At 36.7% G+C, this 23816-nt stretch overlaps 1 protein-coding gene across 5 annotated transcripts; it reads right to left on the bottom strand.

Annotated features, from left to right (window-relative positions):
* Positions 1–643: 643 nt before the first annotated feature.
* hivep2b (HIVEP zinc finger 2b) lies at positions 644–22984 on the bottom strand. Of its 5 annotated transcripts, XM_065254779.2 has the most exons (10): positions 22745–22984; positions 22435–22474; positions 20032–20376; positions 9522–9614; positions 5228–9382; positions 4979–5121; positions 4706–4881; positions 4532–4627; positions 3675–4366; positions 644–3489 (listed from the first exon to the last, which is right to left on the bottom strand). In XM_065254779.2, exons 5-10 carry the CDS (start codon positions 9083–9085, stop codon positions 3073–3075), a joined length of 5382 nt encoding a protein of 1793 aa, XP_065110851.1. In that variant the 5' UTR covers positions 9086–9382; positions 9522–9614; positions 20032–20376; positions 22435–22474; positions 22745–22984; the 3' UTR covers positions 644–3072. The 5 variants fall into 5 exon arrangements, with proteins under 5 accessions (XP_065110851.1, XP_065110857.1, XP_065110866.1 ...); XM_065254785.2 differs by lacking the exon at positions 22745–22984 and having other exon boundaries at positions 20032–20379; positions 22435–22457; XM_065254794.2 differs by lacking the exons at positions 22435–22474; positions 22745–22984 and having other exon boundaries at positions 5228–9379; positions 20032–21184.
* Positions 22985–23816: the final 832 nt, after the last annotated feature.

Below are 23816 nucleotides of genomic sequence, written 5' to 3'. Positions count from 1 at the left end.
CAGTGTATGTAGATAAAAACGTCTCCTTCTTAGGTAATAAACACAAAACAGTACATTATGTAAGGTCTTTATACACCACTGATAATATAGTTATGTATATAATATAGAATTTCTGTCATTAGATCCTTTTAAATTTTACACACTGTACCTTTAAGAAATTCTAATTTATTTTGTTTTAACTTAATGGATCATTACAGCTGTGGAAAAAATTCAGTACATTTAACATTTCTACATGCATTGATCACACTACACTGGTAATATATTTTGACACTAACAGAACTGACACTGACTAATTCGGACAATAGGAAATCAAGATTTTCAGCTATATAAGATACTTTTTACAAGAAAATATTGTTGTTATAGCCTATAACATCTTGATTCTTGAAAGTAAGTACCAAATAATTAAAATAATTAAAAATATAACCATTTGAAAAATCTGAAAATGTATAATCACCCATGTTGCTACAGTAGTAGAATGTGCTGTCATCCTTATGAATAAATTTGTATATAAAATTTGTATACATTTAAAAGCAAAGATGAGATTACAGTACAGTACATTATTATTCATAGAATTGAATACTTTTCCTTATTTGTCTGATGTTTTATTATGATTTTATTTTGAGGTAAGAACATTGTCAACAAGTCTTTTCAATAGATAGAACTTTAATATCATATTTTCTAAAGGACATCTTTTAATCAGAGTAAATCAAAAACAAACAAATAAGGAGAAATCAGCTGCCTTTATGGGCAAAGAAAGAAAGAAATCTTCATGAATTTCTATAGACGATAAGCATGTGCCAGTCTGTAAGATAAATAACACAACTACTAAATACCATCGATTTAAAATAAGTTACCTCAAAGTCTTTAATAAGCTATGTAATACTGTAAACATGAAAGTCCATTCATATAAAGTCTGTTTCACTACAGTAACTTCACCATCTTAATGTTTGTAACACTCAGACTTTAATATAAATAATATAAACTGAAATGAGTCGCCGCTAACACTTTACAAACAGGTTCAATAATCCGTTAACATATGCATTATAGGTCTCCTGAAATAACACTGAACTAAACACTTACACAACTTTCGTTAATCTTGGTTTATGTTCATTCATGTTTATTTAAGTTTCAGTTAAGGTTACATAACCAAGATTAAAAGATGCTGTACAAGTATTGTTCATAACAATATAATTTTGCACTTTTTAAAGTTTAATCAACTAGGATTAACAAGTCATTACAAGTGATGAGTTGAATCAAGTTAAATTTGCTTTAGTTATATCAACTTACTTTTATAAGTTACAGCAACTCATCACAAGTCAATACAGTTAAAACGACTTGTAAAGTTGATTAAACTTAAAAATGTAAGTGCAAAAAGATTTTTTAGAGTGCATTTGTAACACAATGTTAACTTAGACAACCTTACTGTGTTACAAGCTTCTCTGCACCGATTGCTACTTCATATATCAATATGTTTAAAATGAGATAGAAATTATATCTCCTCAAAGACATTTAATATGACGTATAGTCGATTCATACATTCAAACAGTCAAATATATATCAGACACAACCCTTTCATCTGATATCAAGATAAACACAAAAAAGCATAAATCCCTTCAAATAGACCAATCATATTTGCTCACTTCAACACTCCTCAAAAGCAATTACAGTACATGATAGTAGTTTTATGTGTATGTGCATGTACGATCACGCATGTATGTGTGCACAAATAATTGATTTAACACTGGAATGTTGTGCCATATGATCATATCAATCAAAAAACCTCAATCCTAAAATATCTTATCTTCAACATGTAGCTCCAATACTGATGACATGACATTCAGGCTATCAGCTTGCTAGAAAGTGCTTCAAATAGTCATCTTAATACATAATACGTACCACTTCTTACATAATAATAATAATATGATATCCGATTAAATTATTATAAATGGCTTGTAATGGCATTTTGTTACATAAGCGCTGAAAAATCTAAAGATTAAATAAAGAAACGAGGTATGATACATTTAGAAAAATACTATAAGGTGAAGGAGAATTAAACAAAAGAGTTTCAGTTAATAACTCTGAATGCAATTAAGTTAAAAAGGTGCCAGCGATAATATACAACAGCATCAAAGGCAACATTATAGCACATCTTAATGCAATATGCAAACTTTAGCATACAGGTAAGTGCAATCTTTAAAGCAATCACAATATCTCATATTAGCTCAACTAAATAACCACCACTATTAAGTGCAGAAACCGCTAATGACCGTATCTCATTGAGGGGATATGCAGACATATTCTTAAAAGGCACAAGCAGAAGTCAATGAAGATGAATGACATCTGTATGAATGTATCGTATGTTTCTGTAATTCCTGCTGGAAAATGCTTTAAATGTCCTGTTAAAGTCGCATCTTATTTATAATATGTAATATTATGTGATTATTGTCAGATCCTGTGCATAATCTGTGCATTACTGGATACTGCATTACCAAACTCCAAAGATGCATGGTCAGATGGTAAAACATAATACCCTTAAGTTCATACATAAATACAGATGTTTCTGGCTAAACACACTGAATTGCATTGCATTAAAAAAGCTTTTTACACTACCTTTCATCTCAATTTTGCCCCACAATGGTGTATTTATGGCATCTGCCTGCAGGGACTTACTGATGACCGGTCAAACTTCGACCACTTGACACTTAAGGCCACGATTCATAATGACACGCAAGTATGCATTGTCACAAAAGGCTCTTTAGCAGAGATTAGCTGTCGGTTTCTGTTGTTATGGTCCTGTGGTATCTTTCAGGTGGAATAATCAATAATCACGGTAAAGGAGAGATTGTTTGTAGCAAATTACCTGAATAACACATTGAGTTTCATGGCACAGACATTTAAAGGTACAGTAGAGAACTGAGGTTGCTGACCACCAGAAAATGCAAAGTCAGGTTTGTTCAATAGAACTGCACACTTGCAATGAGTTGGCCAAGCGTTTACATCTACATTTGCATACTGCGTGATGTTCCTGGCCAAAGCTTAAATTCAGCTTCGCTTTCAAATGTGAATTAAAAATCAACTTTTAGGGGTTTTATCAGTTGCATCATCAGATGTTATTCGGAGGGACGCAATAGCTTTTGCACAGATCTGGACACTCTCTTCCTTTCTATCATCTTTGTGGGGAAGGCTGGTGTGAGGCATCTCCCCACCGTGGGCTAATCCAGGATCTGGGATGGGGGCTGAGGTGTTGCAAGAACTTTCTGATATGTTCCCTTTTGGAATTGACGGGAGGAAATTTCTCTCCCCAGCAGCACCAGGTGAAGATGTGGAGGGCATCCTTAATCCCCCGATAGGGATCATTGGAACAGGTGTTGGCACCTGCCCTTGAGAGTGCAAAGGTAAATGGCTGAGGATGTCTGGCTGCAGTCTGGTAGATGGATCTTTAGAGCTGCATAGGCCGACAGGAACATACAGAGGAGCATCTACTTGATCCTATAAGAAGAACGTGGATTACTATTTTCTTAGTTTCAAGCAATGGCATATTCACATCAAGTCTTCATTGACAAAATTGCAAAACTACCTCACAATGGTTTAAAAAGATAGTGCCATTATCAAAATGCTGCTTTTGGTCAAATAAAAACAAATCTGCATGCATTAAGCAATGTGTAAATGCATACCATTCCCATATCCGAGAGTACTTCAAAAACTGGTCTATGGGGCGAAGTCTGAAATCTGACACTCCTTCCCTGATCCACGTGGGCCCGGTGCTGGTAAGAGCCCCTGCGTGGGGACGCTGCCCTGAGAACCCCTTTTTGTCGACCCATTGGAGACTGTGCTCGTCCTATTGAGTCAGAACTTGCAGGTCTTACAAGTGAGAGCTGCTGAATAGGTGAGAAATCCCCTCTGATACTCAGATCTCTCCTCGGAGAAACAGCCCTCAGGGGAGACGAATCACGGCTTGACAACAAATGGCCCAGGGGTGACACGTCTCCTCTAGGGCATGTGTACCTCGGGCGAGGTGAGTCCCAACAAGGTGACAACAGTTGAGGTGAGCAGAGCTCTGAATAAGTGAAATCATCCTCAGTACCCGGGGATGAAATTTCAAGCTGTTCCTTCGATGGATTGAGGCTTGTGTCGTGATATGGTTTAGTGATACGGCTGGAGAAAAATGGCTTGTTGACTGCATAGGGCTGAGGACTTGTGCTTCTGGACAGCGTTTTTGGTGTAGAATCACCATCGCATTCATCGTCTTCCTCATCTTCTGGCTCATCCCCATCCTCGTCGACACCATCAGAGTCCTCCACATCTGAGAATTGATGTTTAATGGGTGTTTCTGCTGTCCTGATATCTGGGGACTTCTGGAGGTCATCTACACAAGGAATGACAGGACAAAACTGAATTAGCACATTTACCATTTGGGTGTAATGTTGGACCAAAACAAGAGATAACAGATGAACAGTTGTGGGTATGCTTCCCCAAAACTGTAGAATTTGAGCTAAGCAGCCCCAAATTTCAAATGATATACCAATCCTACCTGCATCCTCTGTACTGTCAATAGCAGTGGGTGAAACTCCCAGTTCGAGGCATTTTTTCATATGAGACTTTGACTTCATATGCTTGGTAAGATTCCCTAAAACAAGACAGGTGTTACTTCTCAATCCTAAATGCTTTGGATTTAAAAGACTTGATAATATGTGACCAAACCAACCTTTAGTTTTAAAGGCAAAATTGCAGCACTTGCAGGCATAAGGTCTCACATCGGTGTGAGTTCGGATGTGTTTCTTGAGCATGCTCGGCTTCTTACAACGAATACCACACTCTTCACAAATATACTTTCCCCTGCCACGGCCCCTCACATACACATAGTCCTCATTGGACTTATAGCTTACAGAGATAAATAAAAGACAGAACACTTTCAGTAACATGGATTACAACAATCAACATTATAATTATTATTATTTTAACACACACATATCCGTACCCTCCTTCGAAAATCCTTACACGCGTTGGTTCTGGTTGACGTACAGACAATGCAACGTCCTCTCGTAAGGATTTGCATCTCTGGCCAATGTCTTTCAGTCTTACGTCATGTTTTTTCTCTTCCTCATTGTATTCCAGAGTTAGCTGCAAAATTAAAAGACTTTATGGAAGATATGACTAAAGAACTACGGTGTTAACATTGAGTGAAATTGTGGTAAGGCAACACATGGTAAATCAACAGAATACATACTTGTTCTTGTTTTTGTCTCCATGGAGTGGAGGTAACAAGTAATCCAGGTTGATACATGGTAGCGATCGTATAAACCACATCTTGCCTCCTTTGTTTGGATCGGAGAAGAGCAAGAACCATCCCCGTGTTAAGACTGGGTGGGTTGGGGTTATGGCATCTCATGAACCACGAGGCATACTCTGAAAACTGGGTGGCTGTTTGGGTGCTATTTGGCTTAGTTGAGTTAAGATAGCACCAGCTTACACAAGTAGTAGTATGAAGCCCTGGAAACTTGGAGAATAGTAAAGCACCAGTGATCTCAGTGGGCATAGCACCTAAGGCAGTATATCGAGTAACCATCGTGCGATCTGCTGTTGGTTTGCATTCCATCATAGCAGCATCTTGAGGATTACTGGCAGGTGACTGTAACTTTGCATTGGGGTATGAATCTAAGTTGACCTCATCCATATCTACCTCCTCTGTGGGCTCCTGGATATTTGCAGATTCAAAAATGTTCTTGGGACATTCTTTTTCACTTTTAAGATTTCCTAACTCCACAGCACCTAGCTCTTTCACAATCTGTCCGTAAATGTTCTCATCTTTAACTCGTTTTTGTTGCTTTGCTTCGATGAAGAGCTCAATGCTACTCGCAGGAGAAAGCATGCGCTTGTTTGCGCTGCCACTAGGGGCCTCAGTGGTCGAGATGGTTTTAGATGTTAACGACAAAGGGATACCTGTATTAAGCTTTGCCGGTGATGCCTGTGGGCTGCGCAGTTGTCCCCTGGCTTGCCTTGAAATTTGAGATGGTTCACATGCTGTGTTATTGATACCAGTGAAACTCTCACAGATGGATTTCTTGCTTTCTACACACAAGATAGGATTTTGTGTTTGAGAATCCAGAATATGAGATATACTTGTGTATGTTACGCTTCCATAGGATGGCACTTGCATCTGAATTCGCACAGGAACCAGTAAACTGGACATCCTTTGACTGGCTAATGCTTGTTGAGCTTGTGAAAGTACTGCTATTGTGGTCAAAACATTGCCCAAGCTCTGTGAACAATCTTCCTGTGGGTTCCTTAAGCTGATATAAGTATCAGCTGCCTGGAAATCTTCAGGTTCCTTCTTAATTAGACGCGTTACACTATCAATGTCGAGACAAACATTGGGTTTGGTGTAATGCTTATCAGATGAGATTTGTTTATGCTGCTGAAATGGGGGACCTGAAGTTAAAGAACATCTCATTTCTTCAATGGATCCCTCAACTGAAAATTGTTTGCTTGTAGAGCAAGCATCGGGTTCGCCACTTAAAGATGTCTGTCTAACTAAGAAGCCCCTTCTACGTTCTTTAACATCCTCCTGTCTAAATGTAGATGATGGAGACAGACTTCCAAAGTCGAATGACTTGCTTCTAAACTCCGAAACCTCTATAGGAAAGTTATAGGGTGCTTGCTCTGATGCAGACCGTCGCATTTCTTTGTGATGACTCTGGGAAATCGGTGGAACTGATAAGAACTCCAATGGCTTATTAAACTCATCTGTATTGTTTTGAGATGCGATATTAAGGATCTCCTCTCTGTCGAGTGACTGGGAGAAGCTTGAACTGTGAGATAAATTGCTATCCTGACTAGGACTTCTGGAGAGACTTGTGCAAGCAGATTCAAAACTGGACTCGCCAGAAGAACATTCCATCTCCGCTAATCTCAACCGTTTCTTTTTGGGTGGTAGTTTTTCCACTGGAAACTGTGACAGCGTCTCACTCCTTTGCGGCCACTGGAACTCTTCAGTGTGCTTCTCTCTTTGTTTGACCCCTGCATCTGGATTTTTGTCTGGTCTGTCAGGCTCCACTGTTACTCTAATCTCTGGCACTTGGATACTGGACTGAGACGCTAGCTGCTGCTTCATCATGTGAGGTTTCAGGTTTACACTGCTACCCCATTGCCAGTCTATTCTTTCCGAGCTACGATTTGTGTCATTTCCATGACCCTCTATCCTATGCTCCTTTTCATTGAATTTGGCAGCTTTGTCTGCACTATGTGATTTAATGTCTGATGACGTCTCTGAGGCGTTTGACCAGTTTAATTTATTCGTATGCTGAATTACTGAGATAACATTGCTGCCAGCTCTTCTCTCAGTATCAGAGAAGCCAGTATCTAAAGCACTTTCCTTCATCTTAGATATGTTTAGAGACCCTTGACTTTGAGAATCTTCTTCCTCCATAACACTTTTGTCTTTTCTTCGTTTTCTTGTGGATGTTTCTGACATTTGGCTTTGGGAGACTGGCCATGACTCAGTTTCTTGATAGCTTTCAGTGCCAATTTTTAACTCAGATTTCAGGCTACAAGCCAGGTGAGTGTAACAGTCTGATTCCCCATGTCCCTCATTAGCTGAGTGTTCAAACGCAGTTTGACGCATGAGTCTTCTTATACCCACCGCCCCCCGGTAAGTGACATCAGCACCTGTCATTCTTTCATCGAATGAATTACTGCTTCTTAGTCCTTGTGGCGCATTCAGATTTGAATTAGATGACGTTGGAAGAGAGTTGCTGCGTAAGAACATGCCACTCTCTAATGGCGTTTCCAAAAGATCTGTGCTACCTTGATACATATCAGGATCTTGGTAATCTTCCTCTTGCAAAGAATCAATTTTTAACGATCGAACAAGGTCTTTTTTGCTCCGATGTACACAGGATTCTAGATCACCTGGCTTAGTGCTTTTGTTTAGTTTTATCATGAAACTTGACGTGGCTTCATTTATGTCCGTCATACAGGTCTGTACGGTGATTGATTGCTTTGGTCTGGCAGTCGGTTTATAACATTTTCCAAACATGATTTCTTGATAGGACTTGGCACTCGCACTTGCCGGGTTGAACTGTTGTTCGGCACTCTCGGAACGCGAGAAGTATCCGGAATCGGTGCTACCCTTACTGTAAGAACTGGGCAGAGAAAGAGACTGTTCAGAGTCTTGACTTTTCTTCTCTGACAGCCTGAGTGCCAATCTTTTCTTGATGGTGGCGAACTCCACCATTTGGTCCACCTGAGCAATCGCTGGCGGTGCCATCATTTCTCGAAACTGCCACAAAGACACTTTTCCCGATGATGTAGTTTCCTTTTTGAGTGAACTTGGGGTGGAGAGCAACACATCGTCTTTTTTTGCTGCTTTTTTACTCTTTTCTGTAATGAAAATATCTGTATCTTTGTTATGGATTGTGGTATCCAAAGACAAATCCTCTGTGGCCTCTTCATCGGTATCAGTACTCTGCTCTGCATCGGAGTGCATCTCACCTTCCCCGGCTGTCAACTCTTCATCTGCATGCTTGCTGTCTTGTTCCGAATACGGAACCGACCCGGCTTTCACTGCATGGGCGTGAGATTTTCTGTGTTTGTACAGGTTGCTCTTGGTTTTAAATGAAAAACCACAAGGGATACACGGATACGGCCGCTCACCTGTATGAGAACGGATGTGCTTCTTCAACACGCTGGGTTTGGCGCAAGCTCTTCCACAATACTGGCATACATATTTTCCAGTCTTCCCAGATTTCTGCTCTTTTCTATGCGGGCCCTCGGACAGCTGAAGATCATATTCCGATTGAAGATACTGTTTGTTCGGGAGAGAAATGGTCTTTCTCCTGAGACGAACGTGACACTGTTCTCCAGATTTTGAGGTAAGAGTACTTCCTGAAGGGAGGGCCTGTGACTCCATACCAGCAGATGAACTTTCAGCAGCTGTCTGAGGTTGATCTGCCACTCTTATTTTGTCCTCTGAGCCAGAGGATTGGAGTCTTTGTGTCATCTCAAATGACAAGTGTTTTTTGTCATCTTTAAAACTGACCGTCTGCTTGGATCGCTCTGCATTACTGGAGGATTTGTTAGCCTCCATAGTCAGTATGTCTCTTTGTTAACTTCAGTTGCTACATTGCCTTAGTTTTGTCATAACCAACATCACGTTACGTTGATGAAAGGTTGTTTTCTTTATCAATGGACACTCTTAACAGGGTTAATCCTTCAGCACAATAAATAATTTCCTGTGATTGAACAACAGTCAGTCCAACAGCATAATTTTCAGAAAACAGTGGAGTTATCTCTTCCACATGTTCAAAAGTATACTTCAGTCCAGTTGTTTAAAAATGGTCTCCATCTCTATATAAGCTTAAGACTGGCGACTACAAGTCATCTGCTGAAAAAGAAAAGAAAAAAATAACATGTTATCAAATGTTTAAACTATATTGGAGAATAATTTAAAGTGCAGTTAATTTATCATCTGACTACAAAAATACAAAAGTCAACTTTAAACCAACACTGGCATATAAACTCACCATGACCTGAGCAGGGTGTTTCTGAAGGCAAACTGCCAACGTCATCATTGTCTCTGTCCGAGAAATTGTGATGGATTTGAAGGCTTTCTCAAGCTGTAAGGTCAAGAAATCGTCTGTTAGACATTTGACCAAAACTACAAGTACACGTCTATTCATATTTAATTGGGGGGATAAAGACAATTATGCAATACTGTATCTGTGTAACAAAATCTTTTCACACTTACATAAATGTCTGTTTGAAGACCGTGTGGTATGTTACGTTTACGCATTACATTTAAATGCATGCATTTGGCAGAAATTTATGCATTCAGCTTTTATCCAAAGTGACTTGGAGTGCATTACAAGGTATGCATTTTTCATCAGAATGTGTGTGAATTCATACCCACAACATTTTGCGCTGCTAACGCAATGCTCTACCACTATGCTATACAAGAACACATATAGATGTTAAAGGTGGCATAGATTGTAAAACTGTATTTACCTCGGCATAGATGAATAATATGAGCTCTGTACATGCTAACGACATATCGTGAACCTAAAACGTGATCGTTTCCTCCTTCTTATGTAAACCTTGTGCATGCAAAAGACGGCTGGAAAACAGACCAACCTCAACATAACACCAACCGTAACGTTACAGTCGAGATGCCCCAACATTAAATTAATAACAATGTTGTTACAATGCTAAAAACAAAGTTGTGACTGCTAAGCTAGCGCTATATGCTAGTTAATGCTATATGCTAATGTTTAGGCTGAATTTCTACTATTGACATTACAGTTACGTTTTGCAGGTCCATACCGGGAAAAAAAACTCAGAACTCTTACCACTTAGAAATGTCCATTAACAATCTCCAAACAATTGATTATTCATCAAATTATCTATCTTTGTCTGATTTACACACAGAGCTACTGAAGGAGCTGCTCTGTGAAACAGCCAATCAGAGCAGAGCTCAACATTATTATTCATGACTCTTTCAAATAAGGTAATCATTCATTCTTATGACAAATCCTAGGGTTGTAAATGGACATGTTAAACCATCTCTGAATAATTTTTGCACCACAAACCTTCTATGTAGATATCAGATAAAAATTTAACAGATTATATCAATGCATTCTTTGGCACCTTTAAAAGGACAAGTCTTTAGTATGAAACACAATGCATTAACCTAACAAAAGGAAAATAAATAAAGAAATAATTTAATCAATAAATGGTGATCATTTTCTCAATACAGTATATGTTGGTAATAATACTACAATATGAATAAAATATAAAACAATTATATTGCATCTTAAAGCACTTACAGCATAACTGAAAGGGTGATTGCAACTATAAATTACATTTGCATACATCTGAATGAGTCTAATGAGGTTACATAAGGTTATCAGGTTCAGGCCTCTGAGCTTCATTTAATTAGGACATTCAAACTCTGCAAGCCATCAGAGAAGAAACCCAAGACAGAACCTTTATCAAGCCTTGCAATGAAGTCGATGCTTCCTACGGGTCCAGTGAGGATCTAAACAACTCACTGTCCAGAGCTTTTGACAGGTGATGTAAGAATAACCAAAATGAAAATCAGATTTTTGGTTCTTCTCGACAGCATTACGTAAATGTTGCAACACATTAAAGTAACCTACTAGAGACTTCTCATAAACTGGGTTAACTGGTGAAATGTGTCAATGGCACCAAATTATTCACCATTCATGACTGCAAGTAAAGTGATCATCATTAAAGAACAAAATTGAACATAATAGGCAGTTGTGTTTAGCTTGACCTTGTATCTTCACCTTCATGCACGCAAATACATCTGCAGTAACACATCCACAGAACAACAACAACAACCAGTGCAACACATTAAAGCCTGTGGTGGGAAATTATAAGCAGATAAGGAGAACGCCATTACGTCACTGCCATCACAAGATAATGACATGCCTGGCAAAGCATCTCAATACAGTTGTGTTACATCCAACAACAACAGCCGTACCTCTTCACTTCGAACCTGCATAGAGGATCTTACACAAGAGCTTAAATCAGAGCGGTCGGCGTCTGACTTTGACAAGTCACCTGCTTTTGATTCCCAGTAAGACGAACAACATACTGCTGTCATTCTACAAACCTGGTGTCCAAACACAGCCTTGTCCAGTATCTCCAGTCACAGGCAGATGTTCTCATCATTCCTGATTCCTGTATCGCAGTGCATAACCTTTAAATAAAGCCCTGTTTGACCAAAATAAATCCCAGCGGTCCTCCATGTCCTGCTCAATGAGAGTACATTAGAAGATCTACAGATGCTAGCGACTCGCCACAGAAAATACCTCCTCAGTGAGACGCGTATCCAGGAACAAAAATAGAAAAGGGGCCCTGTGAAGGGTTATGCAACGGCCCACGCTGAAGGACACTTTTGCATCAGGGAAAGAGAGAACTGAGAGACTACACAGAGAGACTAACTGAGAGACTGCAGATGCGAATTTGCTTGATCACAAATCCCTGTTAAATAAACAAAATAAAATAAAGTAAAACTTAAAAACATCTTCCAGAGAACTTTAAACCCTTAATACATTCATTTTTGCACAGCTTGAAAGGACGAACAACTTCAGCCAAAGACAAAACACTGGAGAGCTGATGAAAGTGTCAAAGCATCAGCATCATCTACTAGATAACATGAAATCGAAACGGCTTTCCTTTACACCGACGTCTCTGATCCCTCCCCTACAACCAACTGCTGGTTCGGACCGCTGGTGTTTTGGTAGGAAACGCCTACTTTTTATGATCCAATCAATTCCTGGAGATTAAACTAAGAAGAAGAAGAAGAAGAAGAAGAAGAACTTGGAAATATGTCATATATCATTGAAATGACTTTGAACCCACACTTATTTATTTTTTACACAAAGATGTTCTACAAAATAGTTTGTGAATCCTCAATTGGCATGTAACCTTGACCTTTCAACACAATACAATTCGCACAGCTAAAAATATTTGACATGCAGCGACCACCATCTTAAGTTACATTGGGGGAAGACAACTGTGTCCTGCGTTGGGGTGGTTTGGGAGGGTCGGAGAACATGATATGGTGCAGAGTGTTGTAATCATAGTCTGTTAAGTAACATTACAGAAAACTTACAAATGATAAGATGAGCATGACTTTTACTATAGCTATAGCTTAATAAATAAAACCAAAACATATTGAACAGCCTATCAAGTCTCTACTTTGTATCTCATTCTCTGTCAGGTAAAAGATTGCATCTCGAATTGCAAAGCAACAGAAGGGAAATATTATTGCTTAGGAAATCAAGTCAACGTGCTTATAGTAATCTACCTGAATGGTTTATTGTTGCAGATATAAGTTTTTAAACTTTGCATATAACAGCATTTATTCCCTTACGAAAATAAACCATTTTTTTTTGGTGTATTGATTACCATTGGCAAAAAAATAGTTTTACTACAGTAACCATGCTTTAACCACAATGATAACAAAGTAACACTTCACAATAAGCATTTATATAATGTATAGGCAACCGGTTGTTATCACAGAAATAAGCCCTGACAGTAGCTGTGTTTCCATTACCCTTCAAATATTGAAACTGACATTGCGAACTAAAAATACAGCTAATGGAAAACAACAATTTTGAAGGAAAAAAACTTATAGCGCAAAAACCTACGCTTGCATGAAGTGGTTTTTCAGGCAATTCAGAAGAGGTGTTTTTCGCAAAGCTGCAATGGTTTATTCGTAGAGTCACATAATCGTTATTTGAAAATGAAGCAGTATACTAAAACCTCCCAGAAACAGCTCAATATGTTGCCGCTTCTAAGTATAAAACGCTTTTCTTGCCAATAATGTCTGGATAACACTCCTACATCTCTTTTGATTTAAAACAATCTACTATTACCTCCAAGAAACACCTACATGTTGCTGCTTCTAAGTATAAGGAGTTTTCCTTTGTATTAATGTTTGGATAACACTCTTATGTTAAATGCGGTGGATGTGATAATAGTAAACCTACCAACATCAGTCTACGTGGTGTTTGGAAAGACTTATCATGAGAGGAAAACTATGTTTCAGTCGCATATCATTGATTAATAGAAACGCCATCATTTTGCAATAGTTTTTAGAAAATATTTAGAAGATAGAAAATATTTAGAAAATAAAGCTAAAGTTTTGCGCAAATCTGTAATGCAAAAGCCATCATTTTGCAGTCGTTTTTAGAAAATATTTAGAAGGTGGAAAATATTTAGAAAATAAAGCTAAAGTTTTGCGCAAATCTGTAATGGAAAAGCCATCATTTTGCTGTAGTTTTTAGAAAATATTTAGAAGATAGAAAATATTTAAAAAATAAAGCTAAAGTTTTGCGCAAATCTGTAATGGAAAAGCCATCATTTTGCAGTCGTTTTTAGAAAATATTTAGAAGATGGAAAATATTTAGAAAATAAAGCTAAAGTTTTGCGCAAATCTGTAATGGAAAAGCCATCATTTTGCAGTAGTTTTTAGAAAATATTTAGAAGATAGAAAATATTTAAAAAATAAAGCTAAAGTTTTGCGCAAATCTGTAATGGAAAAGCCATCATTTTGCAGTCGTTTTTAGAAAATATTTAGAAGATGGAAAATATTTAGAAAATAAAGCTAAAGTTTTGCGCAAATCTGTAATGGAAAAGCCATCATTTTGCAGTAGTTTTTAGAAAATATTTAGAAGATAGAAAATATTTAAAAAATAAAGCTAAAGTTTTGCGCAAATCTGTAATGGAAAAGCCATCATTTTGCAGTCGTTTTTAGAAAATATTTAGAAGATGGAAAATATTTAGAAAATAAAGCTAAAGTTTTGCGCAAATCTGTAATGGAAAAGCCATCATTTTGCAGTAGTTTTTAGAAAATATTTAGAAGATAGAAAATATTTAAAAAATAAAGCTAAAGTTTTGCGCAAATCTGTAAAGGAAACGCCATCAGTTTGCAGTCGTTTTTAGAAAATATTTAGAAGATGGAAAATATTTAGAAAATAAAGCTAAAGTTTTGCGCAAATCGTAAAGGAAACGCAGCTACTGTGATCAAGACACAACGCGAAGCGCAAATATTTTTTATTCGCTATAACAACCATCTGCCTGTATATTTATTTTCCCGCTTATTACACGACTATTTACATCATAAGTAAGGTAAGGAACATTAAATAACAATTTGAAACAATTTATTATAATTTTTAACACAGACTTTTCTTGAGGAAAACCCGTTTACTTTCGGTTTTAAGATAAAACAAGACATTCAAATGTCATGAACACACTACTTGGTTCAATCATTTGTAAATATAATATTATATATGTTATTATTATATTTCATTTTTGTTTAATATTAAACTGTACCCATTACAGTGTGCTGTTAAGGGTGTCGCACACCGGACGCGCAGCTCAGCGCTGCGCCGCGTCGTGTCTAGGACAACTCGGAGGTATCGTACACTGGAAGTGCACATTAAATAGTGCGAGCTTAGTCAGATAGTGTCTACTTAAAAATGCAAAATATACGTTAGCAGCCAATGTTAATCGTTAATGATTTGGGACAAATATTATGTTATTTAATGTTAAACTATGTGAGTGGCTCTCTGTGGCGCGACAGGGATTTGAGCAATTTCCTGAGTCGTAGCTGGGCGCCACGAACAGGTGCCACCTGTCAGCGCCGGTGTGCGTACTCATAGAAAACAATATGTTTGGTTTTTTTTAGAACGGCGCGGCACTGAGCTGCGCGTCCGATGTATGACCCCCTTTAGTTTTAAGCGGTTGTTATCTGGGAATAACACATTTTTAGATGTTGTGACTGGCCAATCAGAATCAAGCATTCCAACAAATCATGTAATAACATTAATAAATGCATTAGCAATATAGTTATTACTTTAATGTTAATATTTGTTAATCACAGTACAATTCATTGTTTGTTTGTGATAGTTTATTGTGCAATTACAAATATTTAGATACAAATTTGATTTTAAAAATTTATTAATAAATGCTGAAATGAACACAATCTAAGATTGACTGTCAGTTCATGTTAGCTAATGCTTTAACTAGCGCTAACAAATACAACCTTATGTAACACAGTTATGTGTAGAAAAGTCGGTCTTATCTGTATAAGCTTGGCTATCCGTACTTAATTCTCCAGAGACCCTGACCACCAAAGCTTAACAATGCAAATGACTGTCCAACATAAACCCGCTTCATCTCTGGTTTATGACTTCCAGAACAGACACATAACAGACTGGTTAGGCACTCCAACATGCACAGACTTGAAAATACATGCAAACAATTCTTATGGCTATATATATATACTGTATATAAAGAGCTCAGTGCACTGCAGCGTTCAGTGTTACTGTATGTACACTGTGATCGGTCCTGAACGGGTTGATCTTTCACAAGCCCTGAAGGTTAAGCCTCTCGTATCTCTATAAATATGATGGACTGTCCCAGCGGGTTCTCCATACAACCGCTCGGCTTTTCCACTGTCTAAGACACAAGACTCTGCTGACCAGCAGAATTTCCCAACACATTTGCATGTGATTTGATAGCACGCAAAAGTTCCTCCTCCACTCGCTGTTTTTTTTTAGCGCCATGACAGAATGATGCATTACAGTACATAAACCGTTTTCCAGGACTGATAACGCTGAATATTAAACAGATATGCACACAACTTCCGCAACTCAGCAAGAACTTCTATAAATATAAAAACAGGAACTGTCGCTAACCAAACTTGTCGCCACAATATTAAAGTTTTATGCGGTAACTATGCATCTGTTAAGGTCTTCAGTGTTTTTTATGTGCACTGTTACTGTATACACTTACTAGCCAAAGTCAAATGAGTTGATCAACTATAGGCCCTACTGTAGATATGACTACCTGCTTCAGGAATCAAATGATAACTCTTCATTTTACATTCATGATAATGTAACAGCGCACCTCTCCTCAATAAGCAACATCAGATTTACAGAGGTTTAAATGCTGCACTGAAACTGTGCCATATGCAAATGGCCTTCATCTCTAAACGATACTGTAAACGTCTTTCACCTCGCATGTGCTGTACAGAAACGAGAAGTGTTCCCATGGCAACCAAGCGACTATATTCTGGTGTGTTTCACATTCTTTGTCTCTTCCAGCGCTCACATAAGTGGATATTCACATAAGTGGGCCGACGAGCATCCTCAAGTCACCATCCTGCACCTGTGACATCACACACACACTATACACCCTAATTCACATAAAATCATATGGGGAATCAGTACTGTAATTTACAGCTCATGTATCCCAAAAAATTTACTTCATTGAACATCTGAATTAACCATTTACATTAATTCATTTTATAGACATATGACTTAAAAGTGAGCGAGCATTTAACATTTTGTTTGACTGTATCAAATATATTTTATGTAACCTTTTATGTAAATTATTTAAAAAAAAAAATCTTAATTTTTTTATTGTGAATCAGTGAGAGAAGGCGATTAAAAAATTATTTAGATTTAGTTTAATTCTCCCTTTTTGTTTAACAAAAAACATATCCACGCACAAAAAAAACGTCCATGCAGAAAAAACATCTATGCACAAAAAACATATCCACGCACAAAAAAAACATGCATGCACAAAAAACATCTATGCACAAAAAACATATCCACGCACAAAAAAAACGTCCATGCAGAAAAAACATCTATGCACAAAAAACATATCCACGCACAAAAAAAAACATGCATGCACAAAAAACATCTATGCACAAAAAACATATCCACGCACAAAAAAATATCCACGCACAAAAAAACATCCATGCACAAAAACATATCCACGCACAAAAAAATATCCACGCACAAAAAAACATCCATGCACAAAAAACATCCATGCACAAAAAACATATCCACGCACAAAAAAAATATCCACGCACAAAAACATCTATGCACAAAAAACATATCCATTCACAAAAAAATATCCACGCACAAAAACATCTATGCACAAAAAACATATCCATGCACAAAAAAATATCCACGCACAAAAAAAACATCCATGCACAAAAAACATATCCACGCACAAAAAACATATCCACGCACAAAAAAATATCCATGCACAAAAACATATCCACGCACAAAAAAATATCCACACACAAAAACATCTATGCACAAAAAACATATCCACGCACAAAAAAATATCCACGCACAAAAAAACATCCATGCACAAAAAACATATCCACGCACAAAAAAACATATCCACGCACAAAAAAAATCCACGCACAAAAAAAACATCCATGCACAAAAAACATATCCACGCACAAAAAATCATATTCACGCACAAAAAAACATCTATGCACAAAAAACATATCCACGCACAAAAAAACATCCATGCACAAAAAACATATCCACGCACAAAAAATCATATTCACGCACAAAAAAACATCTATGCACAAAAAACATATCCACGCACAAAAAAACATATTCACGCACAAAAAAAACCATCTATGCACAAAAACATATTCACGCACAAAAAAAAACATCTATGCACAAAAACATATTCACGCACAAAAAAAACATCCATGCACAAAAAACATATTCACGCACAAAAAAACCCATCTATGCACAAAAACATATCCACACACAAAAAACATATCCACGCACAAAAAAAACCATCTATGCACAAAAACATATCCACACACAAAAAACATATCCACGCACAAAAAACATATTCACGCACAAAAAAACCATCTATGCACAAAAAACATATCCACGCACAAAAAACATATTCACGCACAAAAAAAACATCCATGCACAAAAACATATCCACACACAAAAAACATACCCACGCACAAAAAACATATTCACGCACAAAAACAACATCTATGCACAAAAAACATATCCACGCACAAAAACATATCCACGCACAAAAAAACATATCCACACACAACAACATATCCACGCACAAAAACATATCCACGCACAAAAACATATCCACGCACAAAAAACATACCCACGCACAAAAAACATATTCACGCACAAAAACAACATCTATGCACAAAAAACATATCCACGCACAAAAACATATCCACGCACAAAAACATATCCACGCACAAAAACATATCCATGCACAAAAACATATCCACGCACATACATTTTTTGGTGAACTTTTAGAGTATTCGAATCTCTATAATATTACCCAGACTAAAAAAGGTCACAAGTTTCGGTTTTGCCTTGAGGATTTTTATTTTTAGCTTGAAGATCTTTCTCTGATCACCATGGCAACACGTACAGTAAGTGCTACATCACAGTGAAACATTCACGAGGTGTCAATTCAAGTGAAGTTAGGAAACCATTGTAATATTGGATTTCTGTGTAGTACAGAGAGAACAAATGCATGTCCAAACAGGTCTGTACAAGATCTGTCAAACAGAGATCACGGTCAACCGATACGCTATGTTTTCAATGGCCAATGATAATACAGATGAGCTAATGTTAAATGGCCAATACAGTTTCCATGATGTGATTTAATAAGAATAAATTCACAATATTATTTTCAACCCATTGTTGGGTCAAAAAGGGATTAACCCAAATTTGTAATTTAACCAAAGCTGGGTTGTTTGTTGGGTCAAATCTAAGCATTTTCTGGGTTAATTTAACCCAACAACTGGGTTTGTCCCTTTTTGAAAACAGTCTAACTTTGTTTATATATTAAAAAACCTTTGCCTTCAGTGTAGTTCATCTTTCTTAGCTTCAACTTTACCCTGACTTGTAAACACAGTTTTGTAGATTATTATTGGCTCCTTTGACAAAATGTTAAATGCTCACTCAGTTGTATAAGTCACTTCGCACCTGCTAAATGAATAAATATAAATAACACAATTGATCAACAAAGCTGTCAGGAGATTTTGGAAATAAAACTCCTACTGAAAAAGAGACCAGGTGACCCAGCAGTTTAAAAGGAAGCTTGGCCAGTTTGGCTAAGCTGGTTGGCTGGTCTTAGCTGGTTTAAGACTAAACTAGCTAGCTTACACTGGTCCCCCAAGTTTGGCAAAGCTGTTTAAGCTGGTGGGTCATCTGGTTTTAGCCTTACCAGCTAAGGTCAGCTTAAACAACTAAAAAAAGTGTCCAAACCCCTCTAAAACCAGCCTGCTGCACCAGCTTAACCAGCTAAAAACAGGCTGTGAGACCAGCATCTTAGGCTGGTTTCTGGTCTTTTCAATTGGGACATCTAACACAATTAACCAATCAGATGCGGCAATCGGCCGATACTGATGTAGAATGGATAAATACTGTCCAAAAAAATAAAAAGCAGACAGATCGACTGAATTAGTTTAAACCCAATACTCAGTGAAGCATGTGTGTAAATTCATAAAAAGAAGCCACACATTTTTACACAACACAACACAAACCAAAACAAAGAAAAACAACATTACAAGACCAACACGTTAAACATCTTACCAGCATTAGCATTTTAGACTTTTCATTTTCTTACGCTACACAGATGACATCCTAGTCAAGAGTCTAGTTTAAATGGTAAACAACTGAGAAACTCTCTCACCTTGCCGGGTCAGGTCCAGTGGCAGGAACAGGACAAATTTCTCATCCTCAACGTGTGAGTGCCAAGAGTCTTATTTTATACCGACTGCTCTCTGTTAGGCTCTGCCACAATACTCGTACTCACTCGAGCAGTGGGAAGTAAATGGAAAATGATCATGTTTCTTGGCATAAACACTTGCGTGTTGATTGGTGGAGGGAGGCCGGTGGAGACGTCCATCACCGTGACAACACGCTGCTGGCAATGACTGCGGCTGGAGAGGAATATACACGGACAGAAATAGATTTCTGCTCACACCGGAGCGCCACGATCCCGGCACACAGGAAGGGAGGGAAAGCCAGAGGGAATCTGCTTTGGAAGATGAACACAGACACAAGGCACCAAGGACATTAGCTTAGAATATCACACCTGCGGACGCCATACCGATCGATCGATCGATGTGCTTGAGTCTTCTTCACTGTTTAGTGACCGTCTGTGGTGTGGATTTATTTATAGGGTGACGTGCAGTACAATGTGAATATTTAGACATTTCATGAAGGGAATGTAGGGAATGATAAACTCGCTGTCGTGATACTTGTGTGGTCTGGGTGGATGTGAGGGCCTTGCTAGAGGATTGGTAACTGGGCCCAATGGAAATAGTAGATATTGGCTCCTCCTTTATAGAAAGTCAATGGGAAAATCTTACATTAAATCACTAAGAAAAGTCACATCACACCTTAACAGGTAACACATTTGAAGTTTTAGGATTTTCTACAGCATAACAAGTTGTAGTTAATTGTCGTACATTATACTAAGATGTAAACTTTGATAATGTATACCAGTGGTTCCCTTGGGGGGGCGTGGGATCCGATATGCTTTGAGCTTAAATAAAGATGCATGAAACTACCAATAATTTTATATAAAAAAATTAAGTTGCTTACAATGCCAAGATATAGTTTGCAGAATAAAAGTTTTTGTTCATATACGTGTATAATAATTATGTATATATTAGGGCTGTCAAAAGATGAATCACGATTAATCGCATACAAAATAAAAGTTTGTGTTTGCATAATATATTTGTGGGTGTATTGTGTGCATAAATACAAACATACATGTATAAACTTAAGGAAACATTTATTTATTTTATTAATTTCATTTCATTTATTAATTTGTAGAATTTTATTTATTTATTATAATATAAAAAATAGGGCTGGGAAAAGATTAATCGCGATTAATTGCATACAAAATAAAAGTGATTTTTGGCATAATATACGAGTGTGCTGTGTGTAATTATTATGTACATATAAATACATGCACATTCATGTATTTAAGAAACATTTACATGTATATATATATTTATTTATATTTTTATATATTCTATATTATATATAAATTTTAAAAAATTATATATAAGGTAAATAAAAAAATCTGACATGAATATATGTATGTGTGTGTGGTTAAATATACACAATAATTACACACACATATATTATGCAAAAACATACTTTTTGTATGCGATTAATCACCATTAATTTTTTCCCAGTCCTAATAAAAAATCAAAATCGGAATATATATATATGTATGTATGTATGTATGTATGTATGTATGTATGTATGTATGTATGTATGTATGTATGTGCGTGCGTGCGTGCGTGCGTGCGTGCGTGCGTGCGTGTGTGTGTTTATATATACAAAATAATTACACACAGTGCACATACATATATTATACAAAAATAAACTTTTATTTTATATGCATATATATATAAATACACACATGCATTTTATTGTTTTAAGAAAAAAAATGTATGTATTAAATATTCATATTTATATATAATATGAATGATATATAAATATAAAAATGTATATACACACATGTATATTTCTTAAATATATATGCATGCGTGCAGTGGTGTTTGTGTACATTTAATACACACAACACACGCACATATATGATAATTCTCTTATGTAAAATAATTATTTTAATTTTGCTCACTCGATCTCAAAGTGCTCAACAAAACGTCAAAATATAAATGATGGATAATGTAGAAAGTTGGTGGGGCTCAGATTGTCGTATATGTACAAAGGGGGACCCCCAAGGGAAAAAAGGTTGGGTATTTTGTAGTATTTACTATAGTGAGTTGATAAACTGTAGTAAACTTTTAATATTTACTATAGTGAGATTTATTACATTTATTACATTCATGCATTTGGCAGATGCTTTTCAAAGTGACTTACAGTGCATTTTAAGGTATGCATTTTGTTTTTTTAGTATGTGTGTTCCCTGGGTTCAAACCTATGACCTTTGGCACTACTAACACAATGTTCAACCACTGACCTATACAGAGACAAGTTAGAAAAAAAACTCTGGAAACTTTACTATAGTAAATACTAAAGTACACTGCAGTATTTTGTTCATGTGGGTACTTACCTATGTAGAAGAACCATATGAAGATTCTTCAAAAGTTTTCCTTAAAAAAAAGAGCAGTGAAATTTTGAGGGCAAGTAAATAACACAGCCTGTGTTGTTAGTACAAGATTTAATATCCAGTCAAAAGTCTAATATTGGTATTACAACTCATCATGCTATTGAAAAGCAGTGCCTTCATGAAGTGCACATGTGGCAACCATGATGAAATCCCCCCACAGACCCCCTCATTCTGTTGTACTACACGTCATGGAAGATTGGCTCTGAAACCCCTAAGGTCCTTACTACTCCATGTGCCAGCAATGCATACTTACCCTGATTGAAGCAGACACCAACAAAACCTTAAACACGAGTCACTTAAAGCGTCTGCTAAATGTATAAATGTAATGCAACTGCAATCCCAGCCATCTCACCAAACAAACACCTGCAAAAACATGGAAAAGGGAAAGAATTCATCATAAACTTTAGCAGTGAACGAAAATTTGCATATTGCAGAAACATAATAGAGATTTTCCCCAGCAGAGACGGTGACGGTTTAATAAACAGTGCCGAACTATTCTTGGCACCGCTGCCCTGAATAACTCAGATAGGGAGTTTCTGATATGGGAGCAGCAGGCACGTGTGTCTGAATACAGCATGTGATGCTCTCCGATTCCATAGACATATGTGAGCAGAGGATTGTGGGTAGTTTGGACAGACACAGGCACTGTTCTGTATAACTGGAGGTGTCTGTTTGGTACATTTATATCACATTCAAACTACAGAAAGCATTTTAGGTTATTATGGAAAGAAAATTATAAGTAAGTCTTTGTGGGTTGATTTCCAAAAAAAAGTGTATTGGTTGACCTAGTGTCGCTAAGTTGGGCGGGTCTGTTAAAAGAGACACTGTTTACACTTTTCTGAGAAATACTCCTATAAATAACCTATACTGTATGTAGTTGTCTCTGCACGTTACACTAGAATAGGAGCACATATAACACTTAAACATTAATGCTGGGCAAAGATTAATCGCATACAAAATAAAAGGGATTTTTTTTGCATATATATATATATATATATATATATATATATATATATATATATATATATATATATATATATATATATATGTGTGTGTGTGTGTGTGTGTGTGTGTACTGCTGTGTGTAATATGTATATTTAACCACACACACATACATATATTCATTTCAGAAATGTTTTATTTATATATATATATATATATATATATATATATATATATATATATATATATCATATAGAATATATAAATATATATACACATGTAAATGTTTCTTAAATACATACATGAATGTGTTATATATATAATTACACAGCACACACTAAAATATTATTTGTATGTGATTAATCGCGATTAATCTTTGGCCA

The sequence above is a fragment of the Paramisgurnus dabryanus genome, chromosome 17 (assembly GCF_030506205.2).
Source record: "Paramisgurnus dabryanus chromosome 17, PD_genome_1.1, whole genome shotgun sequence".
In the NCBI taxonomy this organism is placed as follows: Eukaryota; Metazoa; Chordata; class Actinopteri; order Cypriniformes; family Cobitidae; genus Paramisgurnus; species Paramisgurnus dabryanus.
Note: the sequence above shows the minus strand (reverse complement) of the source record. Positions and strands in the feature narration are given on the sequence as shown.